Here is a 26,524-nt window from a genome sequence, read left to right as displayed (position 1 = left end):
AATGCCCCTGAGCACTTCTGAAGCAGAAGTAGAATCAGTTTGCAGATTGTCAAGACATCAAACCCTGAACAAGACATACAGGACATTTATCTTAAAAATGCCAAACACAGAATAAAATGGTCTGAAGTCAAGATTCTCACTGCCCTGACTGCCTTGATGTAAATGCTCAGGGGACCATTGTTTATGTTATGTTGGCTGTCGTTCGGCCATGTGAATAAAAGTGTTGAACTTATTTTCTGTCTAAGGCTGCAGCATCACTAATTGTTTCAGAGCCATGTCAGGTCTTAGCATATGGCAGAGAAGGAACTGAATTTCTGACATTTTTAATTAAAATGTAACCCCTATTATTATGGGATTAATAGTTATATAAACAAGGCTGCACAATTTTAATGTGTATTTGGTAACAGGCAAATTCTGGACTCTTTGTAAACCTAAGAAGGCTAAAAGCAGGTCAATTTGCCGAGGTGAGTAGCTCCAGAGAGGAGCCCTCAACACCAGAGTGAGAAGAAACTCTGCGTCCAGGAGCCTCAGTTCTGAGCAGTGAGAGCCACCAAGGGAGCCTCGAGTCCTCAACAGGACTTGCCCAGGAGCCAGCAGCTCCTCGATTTGGCAGGCTGGGTCCACTGGAGGCTGGTGGAGCTGGTCTGACAAAGAAGGGGAAGAGCTGCTTTGGTAGGAGACTTGCCAGTCTGGTCAAGGCAGCTTTAAACTAGATGTGTTGGGGGAGGGGGACACCAATTACATGTCTTCCCATTCAGTGCAAAGGACCCAACCAACCTTCCTGTGGGCTGTGTTTTGATAAACATAACTTGTTACAGGGAACATGGGACCCCTGTTGTCCCCTACCACTTGTGCCCAAATGCCATAATGGTCTGTGAACAAGTGGGGTTTTGCATCAGTTGTTCTGTTAAAATGGGGGAGAACAGTCAAAGCACTTTCTGCTTCATGGTCTAATTTTTGCAGTTTACTAGCTTAGAATGAGTTTTCACATGACTCTAGTAAAGGGTGCGCATGGTGTTTCCCTTGAGTAGCATAAGAACAGAAAAGCCACAGTCTGTCACGTCTCTGTAAAGTCCAAATGTGTCACTCTGAGTGCCAAAAACCTGGGTGTCATTTAGCTTGACAAGCTTGGGACCCTCACTCATGTCTAGTGCTTGTGCTGCTTCACAGAAGCCTCAATACATCTTGGCACACGCGCTGCTTTGTGTGCCCTGCTGAGGGCTGAAAGGAGAGGGAAGACCTTACAGCACAGAGGCTCTGCCTGGAAAAGGCTAAATTACAGTTGGAGAGAGCTATGTCTCTGACTCCTACATGTAGATGGGCAGTAGAGGCAGGTGAGCAACTGAGGTAGGAGCAGAGGGTGCTGCTCCACCGTGGCAGTGTCCCCTTTAGCACATTGTTTCAGGTGGCCCTGTGGCACACATCAACATACACACAGGAACTCTGCCTTCCCTGGTGTCCTAGAGAACCTGCGCTGCAGGGGCATGGGGGCTCATGTCCTGGGTGGCAGCAGGGCACAGCTGTCTCCCAAAGGGAAGACCCACCAGTGCTGCAAATGGACACAAGCAAGCATTCCTGCCTGAGGCCTGAGGCAGTCCCTGCTGTTTATCTCCTTTCCAGAGCTGCCCTCTCCTAGCTGTCTACATGCATACCCCCAGGTCCCTCAGCTGCTCCTCATCAGACTTGTGCTCCAGGCCCTTCACCAGCTTGGTTGTTCTTTTCTGGACCCACTCCAGCACCTCAATGTCTCTCTTGTAGTGAGGGGCCCAGAACTGAACACAATGATGAGTGGGAATACCCTGCCACGGTTAGGTTATCTAAGCTCCAGAAAGCACCATAGACCATGAGGAGCTAGTCTGTAGAGGGTACCCGTGACTTCTAATCTGCACGCTAAGCGTGTAGATGACTGAGCAGGAAGACTGAGGCAGAAAAGGTCTGGGAGTATTACAATTATTATTCTCCATTCTCTTGTACACCTTCAAACTGTAAACTGCCACTTGGATTCCCGTATTCACAGAAGCAGTGAGCATTTACAAGGTGTTTCAGTGAATCTTTGAGTTTGGCTCCTGTTTCTGCCAGGCCCCAGAAGCAGTCTCTCAGAAGCAGTTTTCTGGGACCTGTGGGGACGTTCAGGGGGTTCCTCCTCTCCCCTCTCCTTCAAGAGGAGGAAAGATGAAAGGGCTGCACCCTCAGCACGTGTGATAGTTTAAAACCTCCTTGGGTGTTTCTGCACAGCAGCTACTCATTGGGTACAACGCTTGTCAAAGTACAGCACATTTGCTCATCCTCCAGTGATGTGTAGGGAAATAATTACTCCAAAAATCTTCTTTATCCCCAGCGTGTGAATTTCATACTGACATTGCTACCCTGCAGGGTAACAGATACACTCAGGGCAACAGGATCACTCAAAATGATTCCTGCCTACGACAGAAAGTGGTGCAACGTAAGTTGCATTACTTCACACAAACGTAGGACTACTTCTTTATTTTTGAAATGTGCTGCATTATTGTGAACCAAATTTGGCTTTATTCTCTGGCTCCTCATTCTTGCCTGCTGACTAACACAAGGACGGGAATGACAGATGCCAAGTACCGTCACATGAGGGCAACACCACTGTGCAGCTGCTTCGTGCAAGGGCCAGTCACATTGAAAGAGGCGAGGCAACAGCATGCCATCCACTAAGGGCACCAAAAACCCGCCTCCACCCCAACCTTACCTGGGCCGGGGCGCTGGAGGAGAGGTGGGACAGGTCCCCAATCCTGGCGGCTGCCCGCGGGTCGCTGGAGCTGATGAGGACAGGGGCGCTGATCTCCATGGAGTGCCGGTTGCTGGCGGCCTGGGAGGACTTGTGCGTCATGCTGAGGGCGGTGAAGGAGTGGCGCTTCTTGGCGTTCTTCTTGCCCTCTGCCTGCCGCTGGGCTGCCCCAGCTGCCCCGGCGCCGGTCAGCGTGGAGCACGGTGCCAGGCCCACCGCTGATGCTGCTGCCACTGCTGCCGGCTCCGTCGTCAGCAGCACGTCGCAGCCAGAGGCGGATGCCGAGCATGTCTTGTCCATCTCGATGAGCTGCTTGGCAGATTCATTCAGCTATGTGCGGAGGAAAGGGAAAGATAAAAAGAGATTAAGAATAGAAATGAAGGGGGGATGTTAACCACCCATCACAGCTTGCTGATGGCACATGCTGGACCTGCCTGGACCTTCCTCCCTGAAGCACCATGATCCTTTCCTGGTGGCCTACCCCAGCCCCAGCTGCAACCCCAGCAAGGAGATCGTGCTGAGCACTGAAATGTGGTGGATTCCCATGGGACAGAGCAGGGTCTGGGGTGGTATGCATGCCTGCAGGTCTACCTGCAGGGTGGATCTGCCCTGGCAAAGCGGGTGCTTGGGACAGGTCCCAAACCCAGCCTGGTTTCATCCCCTGTCCACCATCTCTCAGTAGGCCAGCCAGGTCCCCAGGAGGCACACTAGCACATTTTGTTTCCCAAAACCTGCCCCAAACCAAGGGTTATTGTCCAGCTCCAGGACAACTTATTTAATTTTCTGAAGCTGGGTGAGTTATTTCCGTTCACTTTTTAACGCCAGGAAAATCAAGAGGGGCAGCATAAACATCCGGGAGAGTTAGGCTAGAACCAGGCACCACAAATTGGTGCACATCAAGCTATGACATTTAAAAAAATGGCATTCCCCAAAATATCTTGCCCCAGGCTGCAGAGGTAGAGCTGGGGGAAGGAGGAAAGAGCCTCTTCATCAATGTCTCACTATTCCCAGGTCCATTATAGGCCTATGCTTGAAGTTTGCCACACAGGGTTTTGATCTAGCAGTACAGCTTCCAAATCCTTTCAATTTCATCTCCCTGCCTCCCACCTGACACAGGTTATTCAAACAGAGACACAAATAGAAGGCATTTTTTTCCAGCACTATGAACTCAACTGGGGAAGAGCATGATGGCCACTGGAAGGCTTGCTCAGGGTCCAACTTGAAAAATTGATCCCATCAGTCCTCCCAAAGGGTTTAAAACTTGGCCTACATCTGATGGAGACAGCAGAACATCAGGACCTTCAGGCCAGTTTTCAACTTGCTGTTCCTCATTCAAACTGCACTCAAAGATAACCTCATGCCTATAAACGCCAAAGGCATGCTGGGTGGGACAACCCTATCGCTGAAGCCTCTTGCTTCCTAGCCACCATAACTAATACCGAAAAGCTATGCCTTACATAGCTGGAGAGATTCTAGGCGTATAGGAGTGCTACAGTCACTGATGATACATGAAGTGCGCTCTGGAGTCAGCAGTGCTTTCTGCACAGCACTCATTGCCAATAGATCTTCCCTCAAGGGGTTCTAACAGCTGAGGGAAAATGCCACAGCAGACTTTTATATTAAACTAGGATGCACTGCAATATGTTTCCATTTAAGGAATAAAAACAACATATGAAAAAGGGAGCCATGGCTAATGTACACGTGCTTTTGCACACATTGCTATTCTGAGACCCATATAAACCAGAGGGGCATGTAATACTATTCTGGACCAAAACTAGGCTATTTTTGTTTCTGTAACCACTGTATGTATTACAGCAGCATCCAAGAAACTCAGTCGAGGACAAGGCCTTCTCAGGGTCTAAATAAAAAAAAGAATAGTTGCTTCTCCAAGCCAAGACAATGTAGGAACCTAAGACAAGTGAAAATAAAAGGGAAAAAGAAAAGGGTGGGTAAGATAACAATAGAAGTATGCAGTAAAACAAAAGTGTAATTGAGTAGCTTTTATGACTCCCAACCACTGCTGGGAGTCACAGTGTTGTAAATATAAATAAGAACTAGATATTGCTAGCCTTACGCCAGTCCTTGTAAGTTTGAAAGCACTTCTGATTCCATAAGGACTCATTCTGAGTAACAGGCAATAAACACACTAACACCTAGAAAGTAAACATCAACTTGCAAGGTCCTTCATTCTCTGACAGCTTCCACCAAGTCAACCAAGAGCCTCCAATTAATGATGCTCCACTACTGCCAGAGCTGCTGGGAGTCCTGCAACCATTCAATTAGCAGGCCATTTTCCCAGCTGCACTCTCCAACTAGAGACCATGCTTACAGCCAGCATAGTGCACTGCACCTGCCAATTTTTGCCAATAACAGCTGATCCCATTTCAGACTCTTAAAGAATGTCCATTATTTCCCACTTCATCATGCTCTAAATTGGTACAACCTAATATTTGCCAGCAGGCTTCAAGTTGCAAGGAAACCAGATGGCTCCCCTCCCTTAAGTAGGTGTTACAGCTCCGCTTACCCAATTGATGGAGATAGTCTAGCTGAATTATTTGAAATATTAAGGAGAAAAAGAGAAAGACATCAAATATGCATGATTATTTGCTACATCAGAGCATGAAGAAATACTTAGCTAATCAACATCCGGAAAAAAACCATATTTTAACTATTTGACATTGTTAAACATAGAGTTAAAAATAAAGGATTTAGAACTTCCTGATTTTACAACAATGCTCCATATGGACAATGAAGTGCTCCAGCTCTTAGTATCAACACTCTGATTCTCTTGCAAGAATTAGATTATAAATCCCACTGGCTGGGATCCAATTTAACACCAAAGCTGTTCTTTTTAAAACAACAAAATCCATTACTTTTTTGTTCAAAGCAAACTTGGTTAAAAAGGTCAATTAAGAGAGCCAGTATCTAAACATGGACTGATAAAACAATAGCCCTGTATCGATATAAACAAAGTCATTCTCAGTAGAAGATTAAAGGCAAAAAGAAAACCCCACCCCAAAATAGTCAAGCTAATGAACTTCTGGGAATGTCAAAGTTTTCCTGAAACACTGGGAAAAAAATGTCTTGGTGTGCCAAGATAAAAAAAGCTTTATAGCTTCACAACTTTATTTTTGTAGAGAAATGTTTTTAAACAGCTTTGCCCATAGATGCTGGAAAGTACTTCCCAAATAGGCTAGGAATACCAGAGAGAAGTTCTGCTTACTACCGTGTAAAAGCAAACGGTGCTGCCTCTTCACAAAGAACTCTTTGAAACATAACCATGACTGCTGCAAATTTCTTATTTTAAACTCTGAGTATGTAAACAAACAGTTGTTTCTTGTGTCTGTCATCTGATCTTCAGGCAGATCTGCTTCCAGAGGAGAAGCGTAATGGAAAGTTCTGACCCACAGTCAGTCTCAGGAATTTGACATTTCTGGAAGGCTGTAGCTCTTACAACAAACTCTACTACCAGAAATCAACTTTCTTGCCCATTTTTGATCCCTCCTCTAGAAAGAATCTAGGTTTGAAATTCTGGTCCCACTAAGCCCAAATCTTAAAATGCCCTTGAGACTCCAGCGGGACAGATTTTACCCCAAATCCATTCCATAACAAGGGTATGCCCTAGAAAAGTCAACACATGATTTAGAGGGACAAAGCCTGGATCAGAATGCCAAAGCAGTCAAACATTCTCAGCAGCCCTGTAATCCTGGTTCTGGGAATGCAAAACCTTGTGAGGGCAGGGCTTGTAGTAGCTGAGCGACCCTACCATTCAAGAGACGAGATAAAATGGTACAGTAAAACTGTTCACTGGTCTCAGTCCCTGCTGACTGCAGGTGCTGCATGTGGAGATAAGGGTATAACCAGCCTCAGTTATAGAGCTACTGTGCCTGCTTCTCAGGGAGGCATCCCCCAGCTGTGAGGAACCGTACTGGAGTCAGCTCCAGCTCATCTGGTTTTGAAAGTGAAGAAGGGTGCGTGTGGAATACCTCTATGCACAGAGCCTTGTTCACCTCCAAACAACCTTTTACCACAAAGGGAGCAGTAATCAAGCCCTGTTCATTAAGAATTTGCTGACCTTGATCGGGGAGCCACACTTGTCTCCCTGCTACAATGCAAGCTGTCATGACTTTGGCCTCCAGCCAGACAGCCTGTGCAATATGAAATAAGGGAGAAGTTTTTTCTTCTTCTGGCTTTTAGATATGATTACTTTAGATATTGTACTTGAGACTTCACCATATGTGTGACAAGGGTACAAACATTAAGCTACCTCACTCAGGAATTCTCTGCTGCCAATTTTTTTTCTTTTTATTAGTCTCTGGATAAACCTCATTTTTTCTGCAGAATGCATTACGACGACTTTCTCTCTCCCTCTGACTCTGTTGCACATGCTTGCATATACTCACACATATACACACAACTCAGTTCATGATACATGTGGGTTTAAAAGGGACTACCTGTAAATAACTTCAACATATTTCTCTGCTAAGGATGAGGAGATACAGGAGAGAAACCGCCATCTGCACTGACTATCCCCTTAGTCACTTAGGGAGGATTTAATATGCCCTTTATATCCCAATGTGAATTAATTAACTATAGTTTCAATGGGTAGCGTTCTGCATCTACTTATATGCCCCCAGCTGGGATGAAGAATGAGGAAAAAGCTACTTCTTGTCTAGTGTGGGTCATAATTAATTCTAGTTTTAGTCCATGCAACAAATTCTTACTGTGGAACTTACTGTTGTTATTATGGAACAAGATAGAAGCATGGGAAATTTAGGTCAGATTTAAAGAATTAACCTTTACTGCATCTCCCTTGACAAATATGCCAGTGCATTTACTAATCCATGATAGTGGCAAATTGTTCTAGCTCAGTTTAGAGCTCCCAGGCACACCTTGATGCAACACAGCAGCTCCTGGGTTATTGCAGTTCACCGACAGTGCTGTCTTCTGCAAAACAAAGGACAGTAAGTCTTATTCTGCTGTTGAATACTCTTAGCTTTCTAGACATTTAGGTCTGGGTAAGGGATTAATTTCTGACTGGTATGTGACCTTCCAAAAGAGGACCTCACTTTATTTCTGGTTGAGCAATATACTTCAGTACATACTTGACACTCTGCAGGCCAAAGTGTCACTAATGGAACTAAAATGCCATTTTTTTCTGAATAAAGAAGGATTGCAGTTACACACGTGCTTCAGTATTTTGTTAAACTGGAGCCAATTTGAACCAGAAAGGACAGTTTATTAAGACTTTCAGGAAAACAATGCTTCATTTGCTACATACGCTTTTTTTCCTGTCTTTATGGAAAGTATCAGCTAAAGGATAGTGCTGTTCAAATACAGGTGTAAGATCAGAAATATGTTAATTCAGGCCCTTTTAAAAGTGAAAAGTTACAAACCCCCACAAATCAATTCATACTTAATGAAAAAGAACAAATTGTTAAAAAAAAAAAAACCATGCTCAAGGTTCAAGGTTTTGGAAAGGAACCACTGAGCAGAGCAGAAATGAAAATGAAAATTATTAATAAAACTTCTTCACAATGTCTCCTTGAAAAACTGAAAATATTTTCACCTAGAGACTGCTAATTTTCATACTTCACAGTTCATAAATATTGAGAAGTCCAAGCCTATCTGAATTTTATGCCTTGCAGAAACTTTGGCAATTTGGAGTTCCATAGCTGATTTTGTGATTAAAATAAACAGGCTGAATTTATTACTGCATTTTCACTTCAGAGTAATTACTTTCAGGAAATATTAAGTTCTTATGCCCTCATTAAATTAGTTTCACTAGTATTATAACTTATGTTCTGAAGCACAGTGAAGTTATTAAATAAGTGAGGGCATAACTACACAAGAGTCTCCTGTCTCTACTAGGTCCCTGAGAGGACTGCATCTGTGAAAGCACTTTCATCCCCCAAAAGCAGCGTTTCAGAAAGCTAAAGCAGCTTTTCCTCACCATTATCCCTACTGGAAAACGCAGGAAACAACCTTTGTTCTACTGTAGGCAAGTAGCAAAACATCCCTTGACTCAAATGGCCGTTAGGGGAAAGTACCTAATACTATACCTAATACTTTACATGTTCATTGAGTAAGTTAGTACAGTGGATGCACAGCAGTTCCAAGGGCTTACTAATGGCATATAAGCAGAAAAAAGTTGTGCCAGAGGCTCTTCAAACAAGTCATCTTGAATGCATCTGTAATTTTCATCTTTTATGTGTTTCGTAAATTCAGATTGAAAAATGTTTAGAGAAAGCCTCCAAAGTTCTCAATGGACAGTTTAAATTCATTGGCTAGAAGTTACAAAAACCTACCTCAATTATTCATTTAGGCACCACCTTCTAATGAAGAATCACTAATAAGGCACAGTTTAAGAGAAAATATAGCTAAACCAAAGCACTATTTAATGTTTTTGTGCTAATTTCTAACAACCCGCTATTGCCTTTTCTAATTTATTGCCAGGGAGGGACAAGCAAATGTGGAACAGATTTTCTGCAAGTGGTTTATCCATCATAGAAGATAATTTCTGAAACCCCACACTGATTGAGAGCAGAATTATTCCATGCACCCAGAAGATACAAGAAGCGCAGTACATGCGCTTGCTTGAACACATGCACATGGAGCAATAGCTGCAGAAATACTTTGCTAGGACACATCTCAAACTTCAAGTGTCCTGTTCCTCCAGTCATAGGCTGAGATGTGTCTCATTCTCTTTTCCAAAACCTGTTGGATATGTTAACATGTTCTCAGGGAAGGAAGTCCCTAAAGCCATACAGCAGACAGCCTTTCTAATAAGGGTCATACATGTATACAATTACATATAATCTGGGAAAAGCAAGCCAATCATTTTTGTCTACAACATGATTCCCCGAAAGGCAGTAGTACTTAGCAATCTATTCCCCTGTCTTACAAGATCTTTCTCATTTAGCAGCACTGTCACTTCTAACGCACTGAGAGGCCGAAGGAATGTTGCATATTAGAACAGCATGTGCCTGGATGAGCGTGTCATCATGATCTTGCAGAATGAAAATAAATGATGCGTGCAGCAGAAGTAAACACTAAGCCCTGGGTGGTGAACTGGGAATTTTTATTTTTTTTCTTTCCCTTTTTTCCAAACAGTTTGAAGATGGAAAATGGTTCTCAGTGATGGAGAACAAACACATGGCTTGGTGAATCCCAGAAAAATGTGCAGTCTGCTGCAAAGTCTGCTGAGGAGCAAAGTGTTGTGAGTAACTTTATGGAAACTAATGTTCAAATCACTGAGAAGAAAGAAAATAAAACTAAATGCAATGGCATTAAAAATAGAAGAATTCACCAAAAAGAAGTATGCTTTCTGCACCCCTCTCCACTCCCTGAAACAATTCTAGCTATGTAGCCTTCATCTCCAAGTATAAGGAGTATCTTACTCTGATCTGTCATCTCTGAATCTCAGATCTGCTGTGTGTCTTCGATATGCCTAAGGATTTCCTTCTCTTTTGTCCCTATCTGTCCTCTATGGACACCCTTTTTCATAATGAGTTGCTCATGACTTTACCAAAGATCCTTTGAAAGCAAGAAATGTAACCAAATACAGCTTTACTCAACATCAGAAAGAATGGGAGAATCCAGCCTATTTTTACTTATAAATTATTCAGAAAGCTAAATAAAAAGTGCAGTCATGAATTCATGGGCTTGATTCTAAATCCTTTGAAGTCAGAGGCAAAACTCCAGCTGCCTTCAATGGTGGAAGGCACCATCTGGCACCAATTTCAGTACCAGAGGAGTCCCTGTTGGAGCCTGTGAGGATTTTACTGACAAACTACTTTTCCATTAAAAACCAAGACTCCTTGGAACTTAAGTACTTTCCAGGAACATGCTGGTTTTGAAAAGATGTCCGTCAGGATACATTTCTCAGATGATGTTTCTCAGCTAAGAAACAGAAATGACCAAGGCTACAATAGTTTGGGAGTTCACCTGAGTGAGCTGGCTCAAGGTCCCTGTGTGGAAGAACAGCATGGGAAACATGGAACAGCACTACCACTTTCTTAGTAGAAAACAAATAGCTTTCTGGCTATGCTGAGTCTCCTTCACTCTTGTTAAATTGAAAACCTTTGCAACTCTCCGAGTTCAGGTGCCCACCTGCACAATGATGAAGATCCTGGTGCTAGTAGAAGTGTGAGCAGCCTTATGCTGGGTAGCAGCCTGGACAGGAGACCAAGATGGATTCAAGAGGCTTTTGGAAGCAGTTCAAATGTAGTCCTCATGCCTCACTGACACCTGGCAGCCTTTTACCATTGCTGTCAGCTACCGCAAGGAAGGGGAAGCCCTCTGGAGCAGCTTTGTGCTGAAATCTGTAAATCCCTTCACTTGCAGAAAGTTCCACTTTGAGCCAGTTGGACCTCAAAACTTCAGTATGGGCTAGGAAAGACACTGCACTTCCTGGAGCAGAGCTGTGTAGGTCAAAAGGGATCTGTAAGCAATATCTGCAGAGTCCATGTGCCTTAAAAAGAGCCAACCCTCCTTTTTTTTAGAGTTTTCTGGAACTTTCTGCCTCCTTCCTCAATGTTCCACAAGGGTCCTGGTTCTATTGTTTACTTGGGTGATCAACAGCACCCATAAAATACTGAATTAACTGAAAATTGACAAGTCAAATACCACCAACTAAGGCAGAGAATCTCTTCAGAGCCAAGGCATACATCAAACCTGGGACTCTTATAGCAAATAGCTTTTTTTTATAGCAAAAAGCGTGACCTCAAGTAATTATAAATGGGATTGTGAACCAGGCAATATCGTGTTCATGTTTTTGTGTGGGCCCTTGTCTTCTTGATAGCTGCACAGTGCATACATGCTACCAGACATGACATCATGCCCTTCTGCTCATTCTCTGAGATTTCATCCTGCAAATACTGTTCTTGAAAATACTGTTTTTATAATGTTCAGGGTTGTGTGAAGGATGCAAGAATACTATGTCTTTTTTTAAGAAAAACACTTGAATTTTCCAATTCAGTGTGATTGTGCAAGGCATTTGACACTGCCCTGCATGACGTCGAGAATCATGCATTTGATGGATGGACTGCTCAGTGGATAAGGAATTGGCTGGATAGTCACACTTAAAGAGTTGTGGTCAAAGGCTCGATGTCCAAATGGAGACCAGTGGTGAGTGGTGTTCCTCAGGGGTCGGTATTGGGACCAGTGCTGTTTAACATCTTTGTTGGCAACATGGACAGTAGGATTAAGTGAATCCTCAGCAAGTTTGCTGATGACACCAAGCTGTGTGGTTCGGTTGATACGCTGGAGGGAAAGGATGACATCCAGAGGGACCTTGACATGCTTGAGAGGTGGGCCAGTGCAAACTTCATGAAGTTCAAAAAGGCCAAGTGCAAGGTCCTACGCCCGGGTCGGGGCAATCCCAAGCACAACTAAAGGCTGGACAGAGACTGGATTGACAGCAGCCCTGAGGAGAAGGACTTGGGGGTGTTTGATGACAAGAAGTTCAACATGACCCGGCAATGTGCACTTACAGCCCAGAAAGCCAACCGTATGCTGGGCTGCATCAAAAGGAGTGTGGCCAGCAGGTCGAGGGAGGCAATTCTCCCCCTCTGCTCTCATCAGACCTCACCTGGAGTACCGCATATAGTTCCAGGCTACTAACATAAGAAGGACATGGACCTGTTTGGGTGAGTCCAGAGGAGGCCATGAAAATGCTCCAAGTGCTGGAGCACCTCTTCTATGAAGACAGCCTGAGAGAGTGAAGTTGTTCAGCCTGGAGAAGGCTCTGGGGAGACATTCTAGCAGCCTTCCAGTACCTAAAAGAAGCCTGCAAAAAAGCTGGAGAGGAATCTTTAATAAGAGCATGTAGTGACAGGACAAGAGGGAATGGCTTTAAACTGAAAGAGGGTAGATTTAGATTAGATATTAGGAAAAAATTCTTTGCTGTGACGGTCGTGGGACCTTGGAACAGGTTGCCCAGAGAAGCTGTGGCTGCCCCATCCTTGGCAGTGCTCAAGGCCAGGTTGGACAGGACTTTGAGGAACCTGGTCTAGTGGCAGGTGTCCCTGCCTATGGCAGGGGGTTGGAACTAGATGATTTTATGGTCCCTTCCAATCTCAACAACTCTACGATTCTATGAAAGAAACAAATGCATATGTCTGCTGAAGTCCTTTCTGAATTTGACAACAAAATTGTTCTGGTGGATAATGAGAATAAGGCCTACCTGCGCCTCATATTGCCAATGCAGAACGCATGAAGTTGGATAAATCTGGGAAGGTCTTGGAAGCTCTTGGAATTGCAGCAAAAGGAGCCCGTGGGAAAGCCAAAGCTGTTTTTCCAATACTGCAAGGCTTGGTCTGCACAGAGTAAGTAAGGAGTCTTTGCTGTGGTGATTTACAACTTTGTGTAGAATAAGAAATCTTATGCAATTGGGGAAAATTAAGTTTTATGTGCTGCAACTGAAGATTACCTGTGGGGAATCACACACAAATAAATGTACTGCTTTCCTTATTTCTGATAACGCAGTGAAATGAAGAACAAAAGCAAATGCCAAGAAAATGTTTTGGTTCAATTGCTTGCAAAAGGAACCAAGGTATACACACTTCAAGCAGACATTAGCACTACAGGGTTGCGATAAACAGCCGTTGCCCTGCGTGTACTATATTTAGGACAGACATTTTTTACTACATAGTCTTCTGGCTCCTGCTTCCCAAGTACAAGACAGAGAAGGATTTCTGGATGTGATAACAGGGTATTGGCAATAGAATAACATCCCATGGGGCTGTATAGTTAGATTCTGTGTGTGTGGAGTTCCTGCTGCAGCTGGCTACAAAGCAGGAGTGCTGGTTGTGGTGGAGCAGCATCAGGTCTGGGGTCACACTGTTTTTCACTGGGAGCAGACAACATCAAAGGATGTCACTAAAGCTGCTGCATCATTGGAGCGCTGTGTCCAGGCCTTGGGTCCACTATTTGCCAGTCAGGGTGAAAATATGAGTCAGGACATGATGTACTGCTGTTTCATCCAAGTGTTTGATGACTCCCTAGAGGGATAGTTCTGAGATGTTTCTCTGAAATGGAAGATGAACTCCACATGTTTGAGATGGGCAGCAGCACACCAGGATACACAGATTGTCTGTATGACAAGGAGACCATCATTCTTACCTAGGCACACATATGAAAAAAAGGAGTTGCCAGTCTGGGTTTGCATTTTGCAGTTGCGCTATCTTGTGGCTGTTATGGTGTAAACTCTGCTTTAAATTAACTGCGTATTTAGAGTGCCTCCTTCCCGTACAGATGTGCTGATGCCTGGTACAACAGCACAGGTCTATTTTCCCACAGCAGGAGCACTGCTTTGCATCCTTCTTCACTCTATACAGTGAGCAGTTACTTTTAAGCAATTCTTATACAAGGTTGTCTTACCTTGGAGACCTTTATACTTCTGTCATACTTATTATAAGGCGGACAACAGATTGGGACAGCATTAGGAAGCAGTGGTTGTTGCACATGGCATAATCACACATAATCTCAGTTGTGTAGGAAGCCTGACCAGGCTCTGAAAGCCAGTCTGTAAGATATGAAAATGTGTTTTCTGTGCTATATGACGATGTAATTGGGTTCACAACCCTCCCCCCTCATCTTGCAGAATAAAAATCTGACAAGGCTGAACTGTGACAAATTCCCTCGATGCCTCAAATTCTTGACTGAAAATGGCAGCATTCAGCCTCACACTCATGGCATGACTGGCTGCCCATCGCCTATAGGAATGACTTGCAGCCTTCTTTGGAGAATCTGAGATGTTAAAATATGATTGGGTACAAGTCCAAGGTCAGAGTCAGATGTCTCTCCACTGGCTTGCCAACAGCTGCAGTCAAGGAGTTCACTGAACTTTCTGGCTATCAAACTAGAAAATGCTATTTGTTCAACTTCCTGAGTTTGATTTCTGGTTTAGGGTAAAGGACACGTACCCAGCACTGTTGAGTCATGCAGTGAGGCAACCAGTATACTTCCCACTTCACCTAAAGCTGGATTCATCCTCTGGTGTCTGTCAAATCCTGGTCTGCAGTGGGTGTCACTGCTACATAAGAGGTGTGCCATTTCTTCAGCACCAATAAGCTTTGAGCAGATCTTTTAGGATGCTCAGGCACATGTGTCACATTACTGCAATAAAGTACGATGATTGCGGGCATTTGTCACTTTTATGACATCCATATGCAAATGCTGTTTATGTTAGTATGCTACAACTGGAAGGAATTTGGAAAACCACTGCTCTAGGCCATGCTGTTTGAGTTCTGAGATGGCAAAATTAATGGGCTAGCAAAAAATCTGCACAGTAGGAAATCTTTCTGAAAGTGCAGAACACTTTTGGTTTGGTTTGGTTTTATTTTTCTTTTTTCCTGTTTGTGGTATTACTCCAGCTCAAATATTTTCCTAACACATTCCTTTCTGAAAATGGACTTCCATGGGTTGCACCTACATTCTGTAGACAGAGAGACAGGTTGTCCTGAGGAAACAGAATTTTCGCAGGCTATGACCACACCATGCCATGCAGTCATACAGAGACATTTGTTAGTAACACTTACATTATTTTTGCCATTAAATGCTGAAGAACTCCCACCACGCATCAGAACTCCATTGTGAGAAGCATTATGACAGAGCAACAAGACATCTCTTGGCCCAAAGAAAGTACAATTTAAGATGAGGACAAGAGACAGTATATAGATACAGACAAAATATACAATGAGACAGTCTTAGCAGCAAGATGGTCAGGATATTTTGCACACCATAAATCTTTTGTAGGCGTCACAAGCAAGAACAATTTTAGAGAGGAGTCTGGAGTAACAATGCTGATGCAGATGTCTGGATGTTTTTGAAGCATTCATCACAATAGTGAAGAGCACTGTGAAAGAAAATGTGAATTTGAAAAAAATGACAATGTGATTGGCATCACTGGCTGATCAAAGACAGGGATGGATCCTTCAGTAGTAAATAAAAGACCACTGGTAGGGGGAGTAATAAGTAATCAAAGTTTTGCAAGTAAGGGGAAGTTGTATGGGCTCTACAGGACAGAAAAGGGCTTCAGATAGAAAGAATAATGTGGCAGCAGATGAGTAATCTGGATGGTCATGAATGAGGCAGGTCTACACTTTCTAAGGATGCAAAAAGGATGTAGCCATAGTCAGGATATGAGAAGATGAGACTTTGATCTTTGCGAATGCTCAGCAGTCAGGTTGGCTAAAGACTGGGTAGGACTGCTAGCCACATGATGAACAGAGCCAGGCATGAGGGTGTGATTCCCATTGGCAATGTCTTTATTACTTTCCATGAAAGTACATTGATTCCTCTTTAACCAGTAACCAAAGAGGAACTGTCACACACTTAACTAACATTATTATGACTGTGTACTGCACTGAACCTCAGGTATGTGTTGAATGAGAGTTGCTCTATGCAAAAGCAGACATATGTCTCTGGAGTGGTGTGGAGCTGCCTTTGCTCTGACCTTAAACTCAGCCTGTTGGAGTGCCCTCAGGGACCCCCATATGACAAAACCTTGGGCTTGAGATGAGCATGGCCCCAGGCAGTAACCAGCCAAGGTTAAACCATGACAGTTCCCCAGCTGCTGTGGGGCAGAGAAGCTCAGTGCTGGTACCAAGATGTCTCAGACATTGTCATAGCCTGGGGGACTGGTAGGAGTGAGATATCAATCATCACTATAGCCCTCCTTCCACCCCAATAATTCATATATTGAGGGAGAGAAAAACCAGGCACCCATCAAATCAATATAGCCACATTTCTCCCTTTTGAGCAATGCACCTGTGGAAATAAAAGGCTTTGGCTGGGAACAGGCAAGCCCCTCTATGCACTAGGCTGGAGCAAGGAGAGAAGAAGCTGAGGCCATTATTTCTGTCGTCAAAGTGAAGACACACAGTCTTTTCTCTTGCACTAGGAAAAGAAAAGGGACAAAAGAGGAAGACATGCCTGTAAATTCCTTACTCTGTTGCTGAGTAGAAGAAGATCACAGAAAAGGGATCAATGAGATGACAAGAAACATGCTACTGAGCTTTATTTTCCCCACCAAAAGCAAGGCCAGCAGGGAGTGCTATCCCTCCTTCAGCACGGTTACTTTCTTCTCGAGAATCAGTAACACAAGGCAGAGCTGCCTCTTCTCTCAGTGCCCTCCCCTTAGCCACAGGGTAAGAAGAGAGTATCTCTAGCATGAGTCCACCACCGCCTGAATGTTCTGGCGCCTCTCCTGCTTTGTCCCAAGGTTTCCAGAAAAATTCTGTTACAGAAAAATTCTATTATGGAAACCTCTCTCATGAAATTTCCTGTCAATTTGATTCAATTGTGTCTAAACAGATCGGAAGACTTCAAAGTCAGATTTAGAGCAGGACACTCCCTCCAGCCTTACTTAAACTGAAGCTAATATTATTAACCTTGTTTATGGAGTACCTAGGGCTGCTTTGTCATAAAATTATAACTTAATAAAATAATTAGATAAATTGAGGGACAACCAGGAGGTAGAGGAGGTTGCTTGTACAAAGCTCCACATTCCCTACCATTTTGGCATGATGGCTTAAGAGCATAGTTCAACAGCAGCATTGCCTGCAGGGTATCTGTGGGTGAAGGTTATCGCTCCAGTCATGTTTTCCTGCAGTGAGTGTGAGATGCCACATGTCCTCCTTTCCCATCTTCCCACTTTCCACTCTGTATCAGCATGAATGTTCATGTGGCTGTGCAGTAAATGGGATGATGGAACAGATAAGACTGGAAAGTAAAAAAAGAATGACAACTTAAAGGAGCAGCTTTCAACAGGGTGAGTTCCCTGATCCATCTCTGCACGCAGCCCCACGTAAAGTGTTGTCACAGATGAGGCAAAAGGAGGACAATCTCTTTGGCAGCAGCCCTTATTTTTGTCAGATTAAAATAACACCAGTATCACATCTAAAAATGGACAGCAGAACATAAAATAAACAATGGATAGTCTACTTTGTAAAGGAACAAAGTAAGCAAACACAAGAACTCCTATGTAATTCCTTCTACAGTGGTAGACTAAACACAAAGGGGTGAGCCTTTAAGAATCCTGTATGTCCTCTGGAAAATCTGGAAAAGATGGAGATCCTCAAATTAATTCCAACTATCCCCCCTGTTTCTGATTTTTGTTTTGAATTTGCTTTTACTGATTCCTCCTCTTGTCTTTTGAACTTGGTTTTCTCAACGTTCAGTTTTAACACCTAACAAAGTGCTAGAGGATTTAAGACTGAACTCAAACATGTGGTTTTGGCATAGCTAATGACATTTTTAAGATAAAAATCAACTTCATATGTTATTTTTGTTGTTTGAAGCATGTGTTCAGCATACACATGCACTCCTGGGTCTCTTTGTCCCCACAATAAAGACAGTTTGACCATTCCAGGATCTGCCACAGTAAGAAGTAAGGAAAGAAGTAAAACCATTCATAGCTTCATCCTATCACAAAACTATTATTTTTGAAACTACTCCGCTTTGAAAGCTTAAAGGGTCAAGCTTAACCACATTTTGTGACTCTTCACCATAGTAGAATAATATTTGTGAAACATGCTATCTTCTGAAAACAGAGATTAGAAGGGGCTCTAACAGGCACTGCTTAGCAAATCATTTATGGTGTCACTGACATCAGCTGTCCACCCTGTCCCACTGATGGAGCTCACAATACCCACCATAAGCACAGCAAAGGATGATAAGGTGTGCTTCCACCTTCTCCATGTCCTTTCACAGGTTGCGATTTTAATATTGGACCCACTTTTCTTTGGCACTCAGAGCACCAGTGCTGTGGCTGACACTTGGAAGCATTTTGCCCTTTGCTCAGAGGGCTGTAGCCACTAGCAAAGGGGCAGAGAAGACAGATGGTTTGCCAGGAACGCCTCCCAAAACCCCGACACTCTCCCTCTGCAGCTACATTCGGATTGAAGATATCCACACTAAGAGTTTTAAGGCACTAGGAAAGCTCCCCAAGAAGGAAGCTAATTAAGATGTGCAACATGCACTAACAAGCACACTAGGAAACAAAATGAAGAATGCCTGTGTGAGAAATAATTAAATCCTCTAGGATTTTATTTTTAATTAACTGCTAGACAAGTCATGTATTTGTTGACATATAACTTCTTAATATACATTCATGCGTTAGCTCTAGGTAAGTGAGACTGCAAGATACTTTCTTTTCAAAAGGAAAAAGATCCCAGGAATTCATCAGTGCTGAAGCAATCTTTAGAAGCTGTCAGAGGTGATCAATGGCTGGAAAAGACAAAAGCCCTGTTCTCATGCCTCCTCTAGAGAGACGGGATTACTGATGATGCGCTCTAGGGCTGCTCCAGGATAGCAGGTACGCTCAATGGGGAATGCTAATTTCTAGCCCTCGGAAACCTGTGCTGCTGTGGAAACATTTCAATCCAATGGTTGTGTGTTATGAGGCTGCTGAGCGCCACTGGGAAGTCCAAAACATTTGTTGCACAGGCAAAAGCTTAAGTAATGTGCTATTTATTTAGTTTGTCCTATCATAGAATCATAGAATCACAGAATCACAGAATCAACTAGATTGGAAAAGACCTAAGGGCCAAAGGGACTGATGCTTTGCCTGAGGTATTTTTACACTTGAAACATTGCAGGACCACATGCACATCTACTCTTTTGTGCGTGGAAGAGACTTCTTCAACACCCATGTCAAGCCTCACCTATCCCAGGAGAAGAATAAGGAAATAATGGGTAGTAGAGTGCACCTAAGCCTTCCCAAGATTTGCTGTGCATGTCTCTAGGCGTTGCCAAAAGCTTACTCACTCAGGGCACCTTGTTGCTTCTTAAAGAGACAGAAGTGCTAAGATTCCTTAGCAAAATCAGGACCAACAGTGATAGGTGCATGATGTACAGGAACTTTTGGAAATTGATAAATATTGCCTATAGCATCAAAGAACTGACTTGAACGTAGATACTCTTTGCTGGTGAAATGGCAGGTTTTATACGCAATGCGCATTGTGGGCCTTTCCCTTTCACACCATGCAGAGCACAGACTCACAGCCTGAGCAACCGCAGAAGACAAGGAACAGTTCTCTGTCCTTTAGGCTGGAGCTGGCAGCCCTGCCTTCCCCGCCCACATGATGAAGAGAAACAGGCTCTTCTACAAGTAGGCTCATCTGACATGTTTTAGATGTTTCCATTAAGCAGCAAGGCCTACTTATCTCCCTATGAGCATCATCTGGTTATCTCTCTCGATGCTAAGGGGCAATCCAGTTGCTCAAATGTAGAGATATATATACGGCTGGTCAGATAAACAGTACATAGAGACCTGCAAGGTCTTATGAAGGATTTGTAAGAGTATTTCCCAGTTCAAAAGTGGTACTGAAGGCAGAACTGCTGCTTCTTGGTGTGACTCATCAGTATGATTGCACTTCAGCGGATGCTTCTTCACCTACTAGCCAACAGAAAATTTAGAAGTTTAAAAGAAAGAGTGGAAAGAAGGATGAAAGGACAGTAAAGAGAAAGAAAACATGAAAATGGATGAAAAGTATTTATCAAGATGCAACAGTTTGTGAAGGCTTTTTGTTCTCTCTGTCCAGGGAAACTGGGGGAGCCATCACTAGCGCTTTTTTTGTAACAAAAGCAACCCCAGGACCATGACAGGAGAACATAAACTTTGAGCCAGGAACCAAAACTCAGCATAGAAATAACAGAAACGAGACAGAATTGAGCCCAGGACCAGAAGACATGTATTCAAGCACAAGAATAACGCAGGAAAGTTGAAGATAAAGGGAAGGGCTGATGGGTAGCTCTTTGTGCTGATGGCTCAGGAAAGTGGCAGCACATGCAGAACAGAGCAGGCAAGATCCCAGTCAGTTTGCACTGTGAGGGATGGCAGGCAGGGTTTTACAGGGGAAGCGCTGAAAGTCCTTGAGTGCATTGTGGCTAGAGATCAAAGTCTTGCTATCAGATCAAGAGCAGAAGTCAGTCCATCTTAGCTAGGTACCTCACTTGCACTTCAATTTTTGGCACCTAGGAGGCATGGCTTCAAAAATGCCCCACAGAGATACAAGAATTATATATATATGCTTTTGATGACTCAGGAAATTGGCTTATTTGTGTAGGTTGGGCTGGAAACCTTCTATAAATCACCCTAGAGAGCTATTTTTACAAAATAAAATCTAGGAAATTTAGATGTTACTCATAATGGGGGATGGGCAGGAATGATATTCCTGAATGTGACAGCTAGAAAATTTCCGGTTCAATAGTCCCTGAAGCAGTAAGAGGGGATAATAGTTTGGGTGTGGTTTTGATCAACAGAAAGATTCGTCGTAACATATAAATCCAAATAAGTTAGTTATAAGTTCATTCATGTGAAAGCAGGCAGGAGACCTGTAACTAAAACTGTCAATTCCCAAAAGCAAACTTTCACAACCTACGGCTATGTCTAAATTTATGTGCTGGGTCTCACCACGACTCACCACAGATCTCATGACTGTCTGGCTGGAGGATGACTCAAACATGACAGCACTCCCACCTGTCTCTGTATGCGTTCTGTGGTGCCCACCTGAGATGAACTTTGGAGGAACGTGCTCCCCAACACAGAAACCAGAAAGCAATCCTGCATTAGCTTGTCCAGATATAGCCTGAAGGGAGCAAGTGATTAGAAAAGGTCTAGAGAGCTGAGTAGCTCAGCTAATCTAGCGTAGGGGAAACCTGGCATTTAAGTCAAAAGATGAAAACATAGCTCATTTTTGTGTTCTAAAGATGAAGAAAAGTCTTACAGAATCTGCATGAGTGATCACCTCATGAAGAATGTTAGAAATTACTTAGAAAACTTAAAAGAAATTATTCAAAATAAAAAAAAAATAAATCATTTTTTTCCTAAGTCATGCTAATTTACATTTTACAGAGGAAATTCAAAGACCAAGCAGTTCTTTATTTATATAAGCAAAAGGGAAAATAAGAAATTGAGCTGTTATGCAGAAAAGATAGATTAAGGGCCATAGATTAAAAATAATATGTATATATGATATACATATATATAATAGTTTTTTATTATATATTGTATGTTGAATCTTCTCTCTCTTCCGACTGCTAATACCCCTAGTTTTCCTGACTGACATTACAATTATTATAAGTTCTTTAAATTATTTTACTTTATATGTGTATAACAGTGCTTTAAATCAGTATGTTTTATTCATAGATTGATGTGAAAGTGCTAGTAGGTGTATAGGATTACACTGTGCTGAAGTCCCCCTTGTAGCCTACAGCACAATACTTTTAGTTTGAATGTGAAACATGGGAACTGTATTTTGTACTCTGTTCACATAGAAATCTGATACCAAAGAGTATCTTGGAATACTCTGAGATATTCTATGAAAGAGGAAAACAAGTAGAACCAACTTTTTAGAAACATGAAGGTGCAGGAATAAAAAACCCATTGTAATTACAAAATTCAAAATGCGGATCAATAAAGCTTTTCAAAAGAAATTAGCTGAATACATCTTAGAGCTTACATTATTGTCAGCTTTACAAGGTTCTTATTCCATTTTTATCTGATGCACAGAAGGAGATAGAACAGAAAAAAATCAGTTCTGATGTTAACAGGTATAATTCTTAACTTATTAGTGTTACACCTACTTAGTACTGGGATGGATTTTCTCCTCTGAGATTTAGTAAATCAGCTGTTCTAAAATCATCTACATTAGTTTCCTTCTACCCACCTTTTGAAAGCCTTCATTTTTATTAGCATTAAATGATACCAGCAAAGCTAAAATGAACCATTTTGTCAGTCCTTAAAAACAAAGATTGTATGTTCTTTTTTGGACAAGGCACCAAACAAATGTTACTGTCTAATGAATGTCTAATGCTCCTTTTTTTTGGAAGGATTTCATAGAAGATATTCTGAAAGGCACAGAGTATACTGCCACAGAGATCACACATATATAAATGATGGGTCAGACATCAAGGTTGAATTCATTATCAGAGTCCCATAGCGACCCATCTGTCCTGCAGCTGAAGGGAGGAACCAAACAGATTGAGGAGAGAGAAAACATGGACAAGAAGTGGACAGGGCAACAATTATTTATCGATGTTGTTGAAAATGGTCAAAACACGTATGAGAGCTAGAAATGCCTACACACACATATCTCAGTTTTCAGTGATGACTGCCACTGGGGACAGATGGATATTGGGAAATGGCTAAGATGGAATCTGCATATAGAGACAAAAAGTATAAAATCTGCCATCCAGACTCAATGCCAGACTGGGAGCCACACCACCAGGAAGATGCTGAAGAATCTTGAAGTCAATCAGGACTATCGGCTGTGCTATGGGAAAGGCTTTGCTCTCTTCAGAGTGGCTCCCAGCATCTCCTCCTCGAAACCTCCAAGTCTGAACACACAGCCACAGACACACACACTAAACTCCCAAACTTTTGCATTTATCTGCAGGCTAACTAGAGGTTACCCTCAGCAAAGCACATAGTTATACACCTAAGGACAAATTCAGCTGGGAAGATGGGTCTCGGTGACGCTATTCAGTGACCACAGCTGGGACCCTGGTAGATGTGTGCAGGGTCCCCTATATGGGTTAAGCTGTTTTAAGATGATTGGTAGCTCCAGTGGTACAGCACAAAATCGTTAAATGTGGTGCTCTGCTCTCCAAAGCTAATTTTGGAATGAAAAATCATTGTTTTCTTTACAAAATGCATTTGGCTTTGGATTTTATTTTATTTGATTTTGCTTTTGGCTGAGCTCTTTTTAAATACTGACTTGCAAGAGCTCCATTCCCCTGGGTCTCTGGGGAGTCTTGTAGATCTGTGCTGCAGGGCACTGAAACCATCATCTCTGACCATTCTCCTCCTCCCTCTTTCTCCTAGACCTCTTTTCCACCTTTTTCTCTTTTTGACTGTGAAGAACAGGAGAAGATCCCCATTACCATGCTTCACTGCTCTGTAAAAAGAATTTTAAAACTCCTAATATTACTTAATCACAGCTTTCAGTGCCCCTGCTGCCATAAAACATTATAACAATGGGCTGGCACTTCATCAATTGTAATTTGCTGATATTACAGTCACAGTAGCGCTCAACATAATTGCCTTGCTTTACCATGGACTCTTAAGGCTTCTTGACCTCAGTCAATACTTCTTTGCACTGGGGGCTGCAGTCAGAAATTTTGGTCTAACAGCTGAGCTTTTTGAATTTCCAGTTCCTGCCCATTGGAGCAGGATGTGACCCTCCAAATACTCAGCACACCATTGCCCTCAGATTTCATTCCCAGACACTTAAATCTATTAGGACACACTTTATTCTTCATTATTCTCAATTTTACACATAGAGGCACAACACTTACTTACAACCTCCAGAGATAATAACAGCAGTTATTAAGGATGAAGGACCTAGCTTGAAGACAGTAAAATAAAAGAAATTTAGTTAGGACTTTGAATTCCTTGCAGGTCTAAAACTCCTCCCAGCCAGAATATGACTTCAAACCATACAGATTATTAATAAGATGTTTATTTCAGGACAGAAGGCACCTTGAGAATCAATTTGATTATGTTGTGTTTTCCTGTAGACAAATTAAAACATAAATTATCAGTCCAAATGACTTCTACTGGAGACGAAGGACAGCAACAACATAAGGAAAAAAAATAGTGCAAACTCTTCATGACAGAACATATTGTATGTGACTCATTCTGTAAAAGTCACCATTGTGAGCTGCAAATATTTATTCCTTATACAATTGTTGCTTCTCTGAGGTTGGGACAGAGATGACACTACAGAGGCAGGTAAAAGCGTCTCTGCCAGAGAGCTGTCAGGCACAGCAGGCACGCAAGCACCCTTGCTGGACGCTTATAGGGAATAAAACGTAAAATGCATGCCATGTTGCATGTATACGGCTATATGGATAACCACACATAATGCTTTCTAATCACACATAGACTTTCTAAAACACTGCAGGGAGCAGATATATTTTCATGTCTTCAGCTAGTGTTTTTGTGCTCTAAAAGTCACCCTTCCAGGCTTCCCTTACCACTCTCAAATTCAGTAAGCACAGGGTGGAAAGAAGATGAAGGACATTAGGTTGCAGGCTTTTAATGGGCCAGCTGACAAGCCCAAGTGCTGGGAGGCCAGTGGTGGGGTCCTCATGAGGAATTTGCTGCTGTGCTGCACCCCTCCTTGCCACCCCGCTGCAGCTTATGTATGCAAATGCTTTGTAACAGAGCACTTGCAAAAGCTTTTCTTGCAAGCATCCATGTGAGGGGTATAGCAGCACATTGCCAGGACAAAGTCTCACCAAAGGAGGGCCACTACAAGAATTAAATCCCCCATTTGTAGCTCTGGCATGCTTGGCTCTAAGATCCTTGAAGTGACTGGCTTATTTTCTAATGCTCTCACTTCTGTAGCAAGGGTAAGAACTCTTGTCTGGACCATGGTGGCAGCTGGGGACATTGGAGCCTGCCATTAGAGATGGGATCCAGGATGAGATCCAGGCTGGAATTCACTCCATCCAGACTAGAGGGCTTTGGATGCCATGTGAAATCCCACGCACTTTGGCTGATTGGCTTACACAAGTGGAAGGCTACTGTGAGAGTTAAGCTTTGCTTAACCTGCACATTTTGCCAAGATCTTGAAAACCACTTAATGGAGTTGGACAGACTCAAGGAGTGGTTTTAGACTCAAGTACCGCTTGTATAATGGATTTCTTTTTATAAACATTGGCATTGAGATTTTCAAAACTTCTTTGAGATTTGGCCTGCTGATTCCTCTTAATTTTTAATAGAAAGTAACATCTGAAGATGGTAACAGCTAAGTAATTGTATAACTCCAACAGTTGCATAAGCTCATCTCATATTCAGAACAAGGCTTCCATTCACCAGGACGTAGATGAAATAGCTGGCTGATTTTTGCTGTCTGGAGGATCATTTTCCTTTGCCTTTACAAACCACGGCACAACTATCATGCCCGTGTCACCCAGGTATCTTATTTGAAAAGGCTTTTCAAGTCTCCAGGTTTCAAATTTATACAGATAAAATATATGTGCGTGCATATATATACAAATACGTGCATAAGTGTATATAGTTGTATTTATTTTATAAATGTGTGTGTCTGTGCATGAATGTGTAGGCACACACACGTTCCTGGGGCATTCTTCTTCCCCGGTGCTGGCTACCTGGCTGTTTGCATCTCTAGAAACTTCCAGCATTGCTGTTCTGACTGCACAGTGCTACCTCCTGCTCTTCTATGGCTGCCCAGGACATGCTAGTGCTAGAACAACTTAGGTGAGACATCATTGACCATGTTCTCAACAAGATGCTTTTCTGAGGCTTCGAGCCCTTCACCCTGTGAGAGGAGTAGTTAAGGAGACCAGGGGTAGGAGAGGGATCAGGATGCTGTACGGGTGCATATGCTGTGCAAGTGCTTACAGCCTGGAGGCAAAACTAGACCTGGGGAAAGGTGGTGCAGTGGTGGCTGCCTGCGCAGAGGTCCCCAATTCACTCTCTCTGCAGCAAAGTTCAGTAACATTGCACTCCCCCACGACAAGAAAGAGAAAGGAAAAAGGATGAAATCTGGGAGAAACCCAGCTTTCTCATTTAATCACAACAGACTGAAAATGTCTTATGCATTCAGAATAGAAGAAAACTAGTCATTAACTTATGTGAGGCAGCTGGTTTCCCCATAACGGCTCCTACACATTCTGGTTTTAATATTATTGTTCTTGTCAACTGTGGAAATGCAATGTATATTAATGATGGTTTATTCCAAATTGGTCATTGTCGGAGTTAATAATTAGGTAGTCAGGCACTAATTATCT

The 26,524-nt window shown here is 42.8% G+C and overlaps 1 protein-coding gene across 1 annotated transcript in view; it reads right to left on the bottom strand.

Moving 5' to 3' along the window:
• Positions 1 to 26,524, bottom strand: part of SH3RF3 (SH3 domain containing ring finger 3) — a 251,117-nt gene that overhangs the window by 58,307 nt on the left and 166,286 nt on the right. The window contains exon 4 of the mRNA XM_030473715.1: positions 2,717 to 3,085. Within this exon, the coding sequence (XP_030329575.1) occupies positions 2,717 to 3,085 (369 nt within the window). The remainder of the gene's footprint in view (positions 1 to 2,716; positions 3,086 to 26,524) is intronic.

The sequence above is a fragment of the Strigops habroptila genome, chromosome 2 (assembly GCF_004027225.2).
Source record: "Strigops habroptila isolate Jane chromosome 2, bStrHab1.2.pri, whole genome shotgun sequence".
Classification (NCBI taxonomy): Eukaryota; Metazoa; Chordata; class Aves; order Psittaciformes; family Psittacidae; genus Strigops; species Strigops habroptila.
The sequence above is the reverse complement of the archived record's forward strand: the minus strand, read 5'-3'. Positions and strand labels throughout refer to the sequence as shown.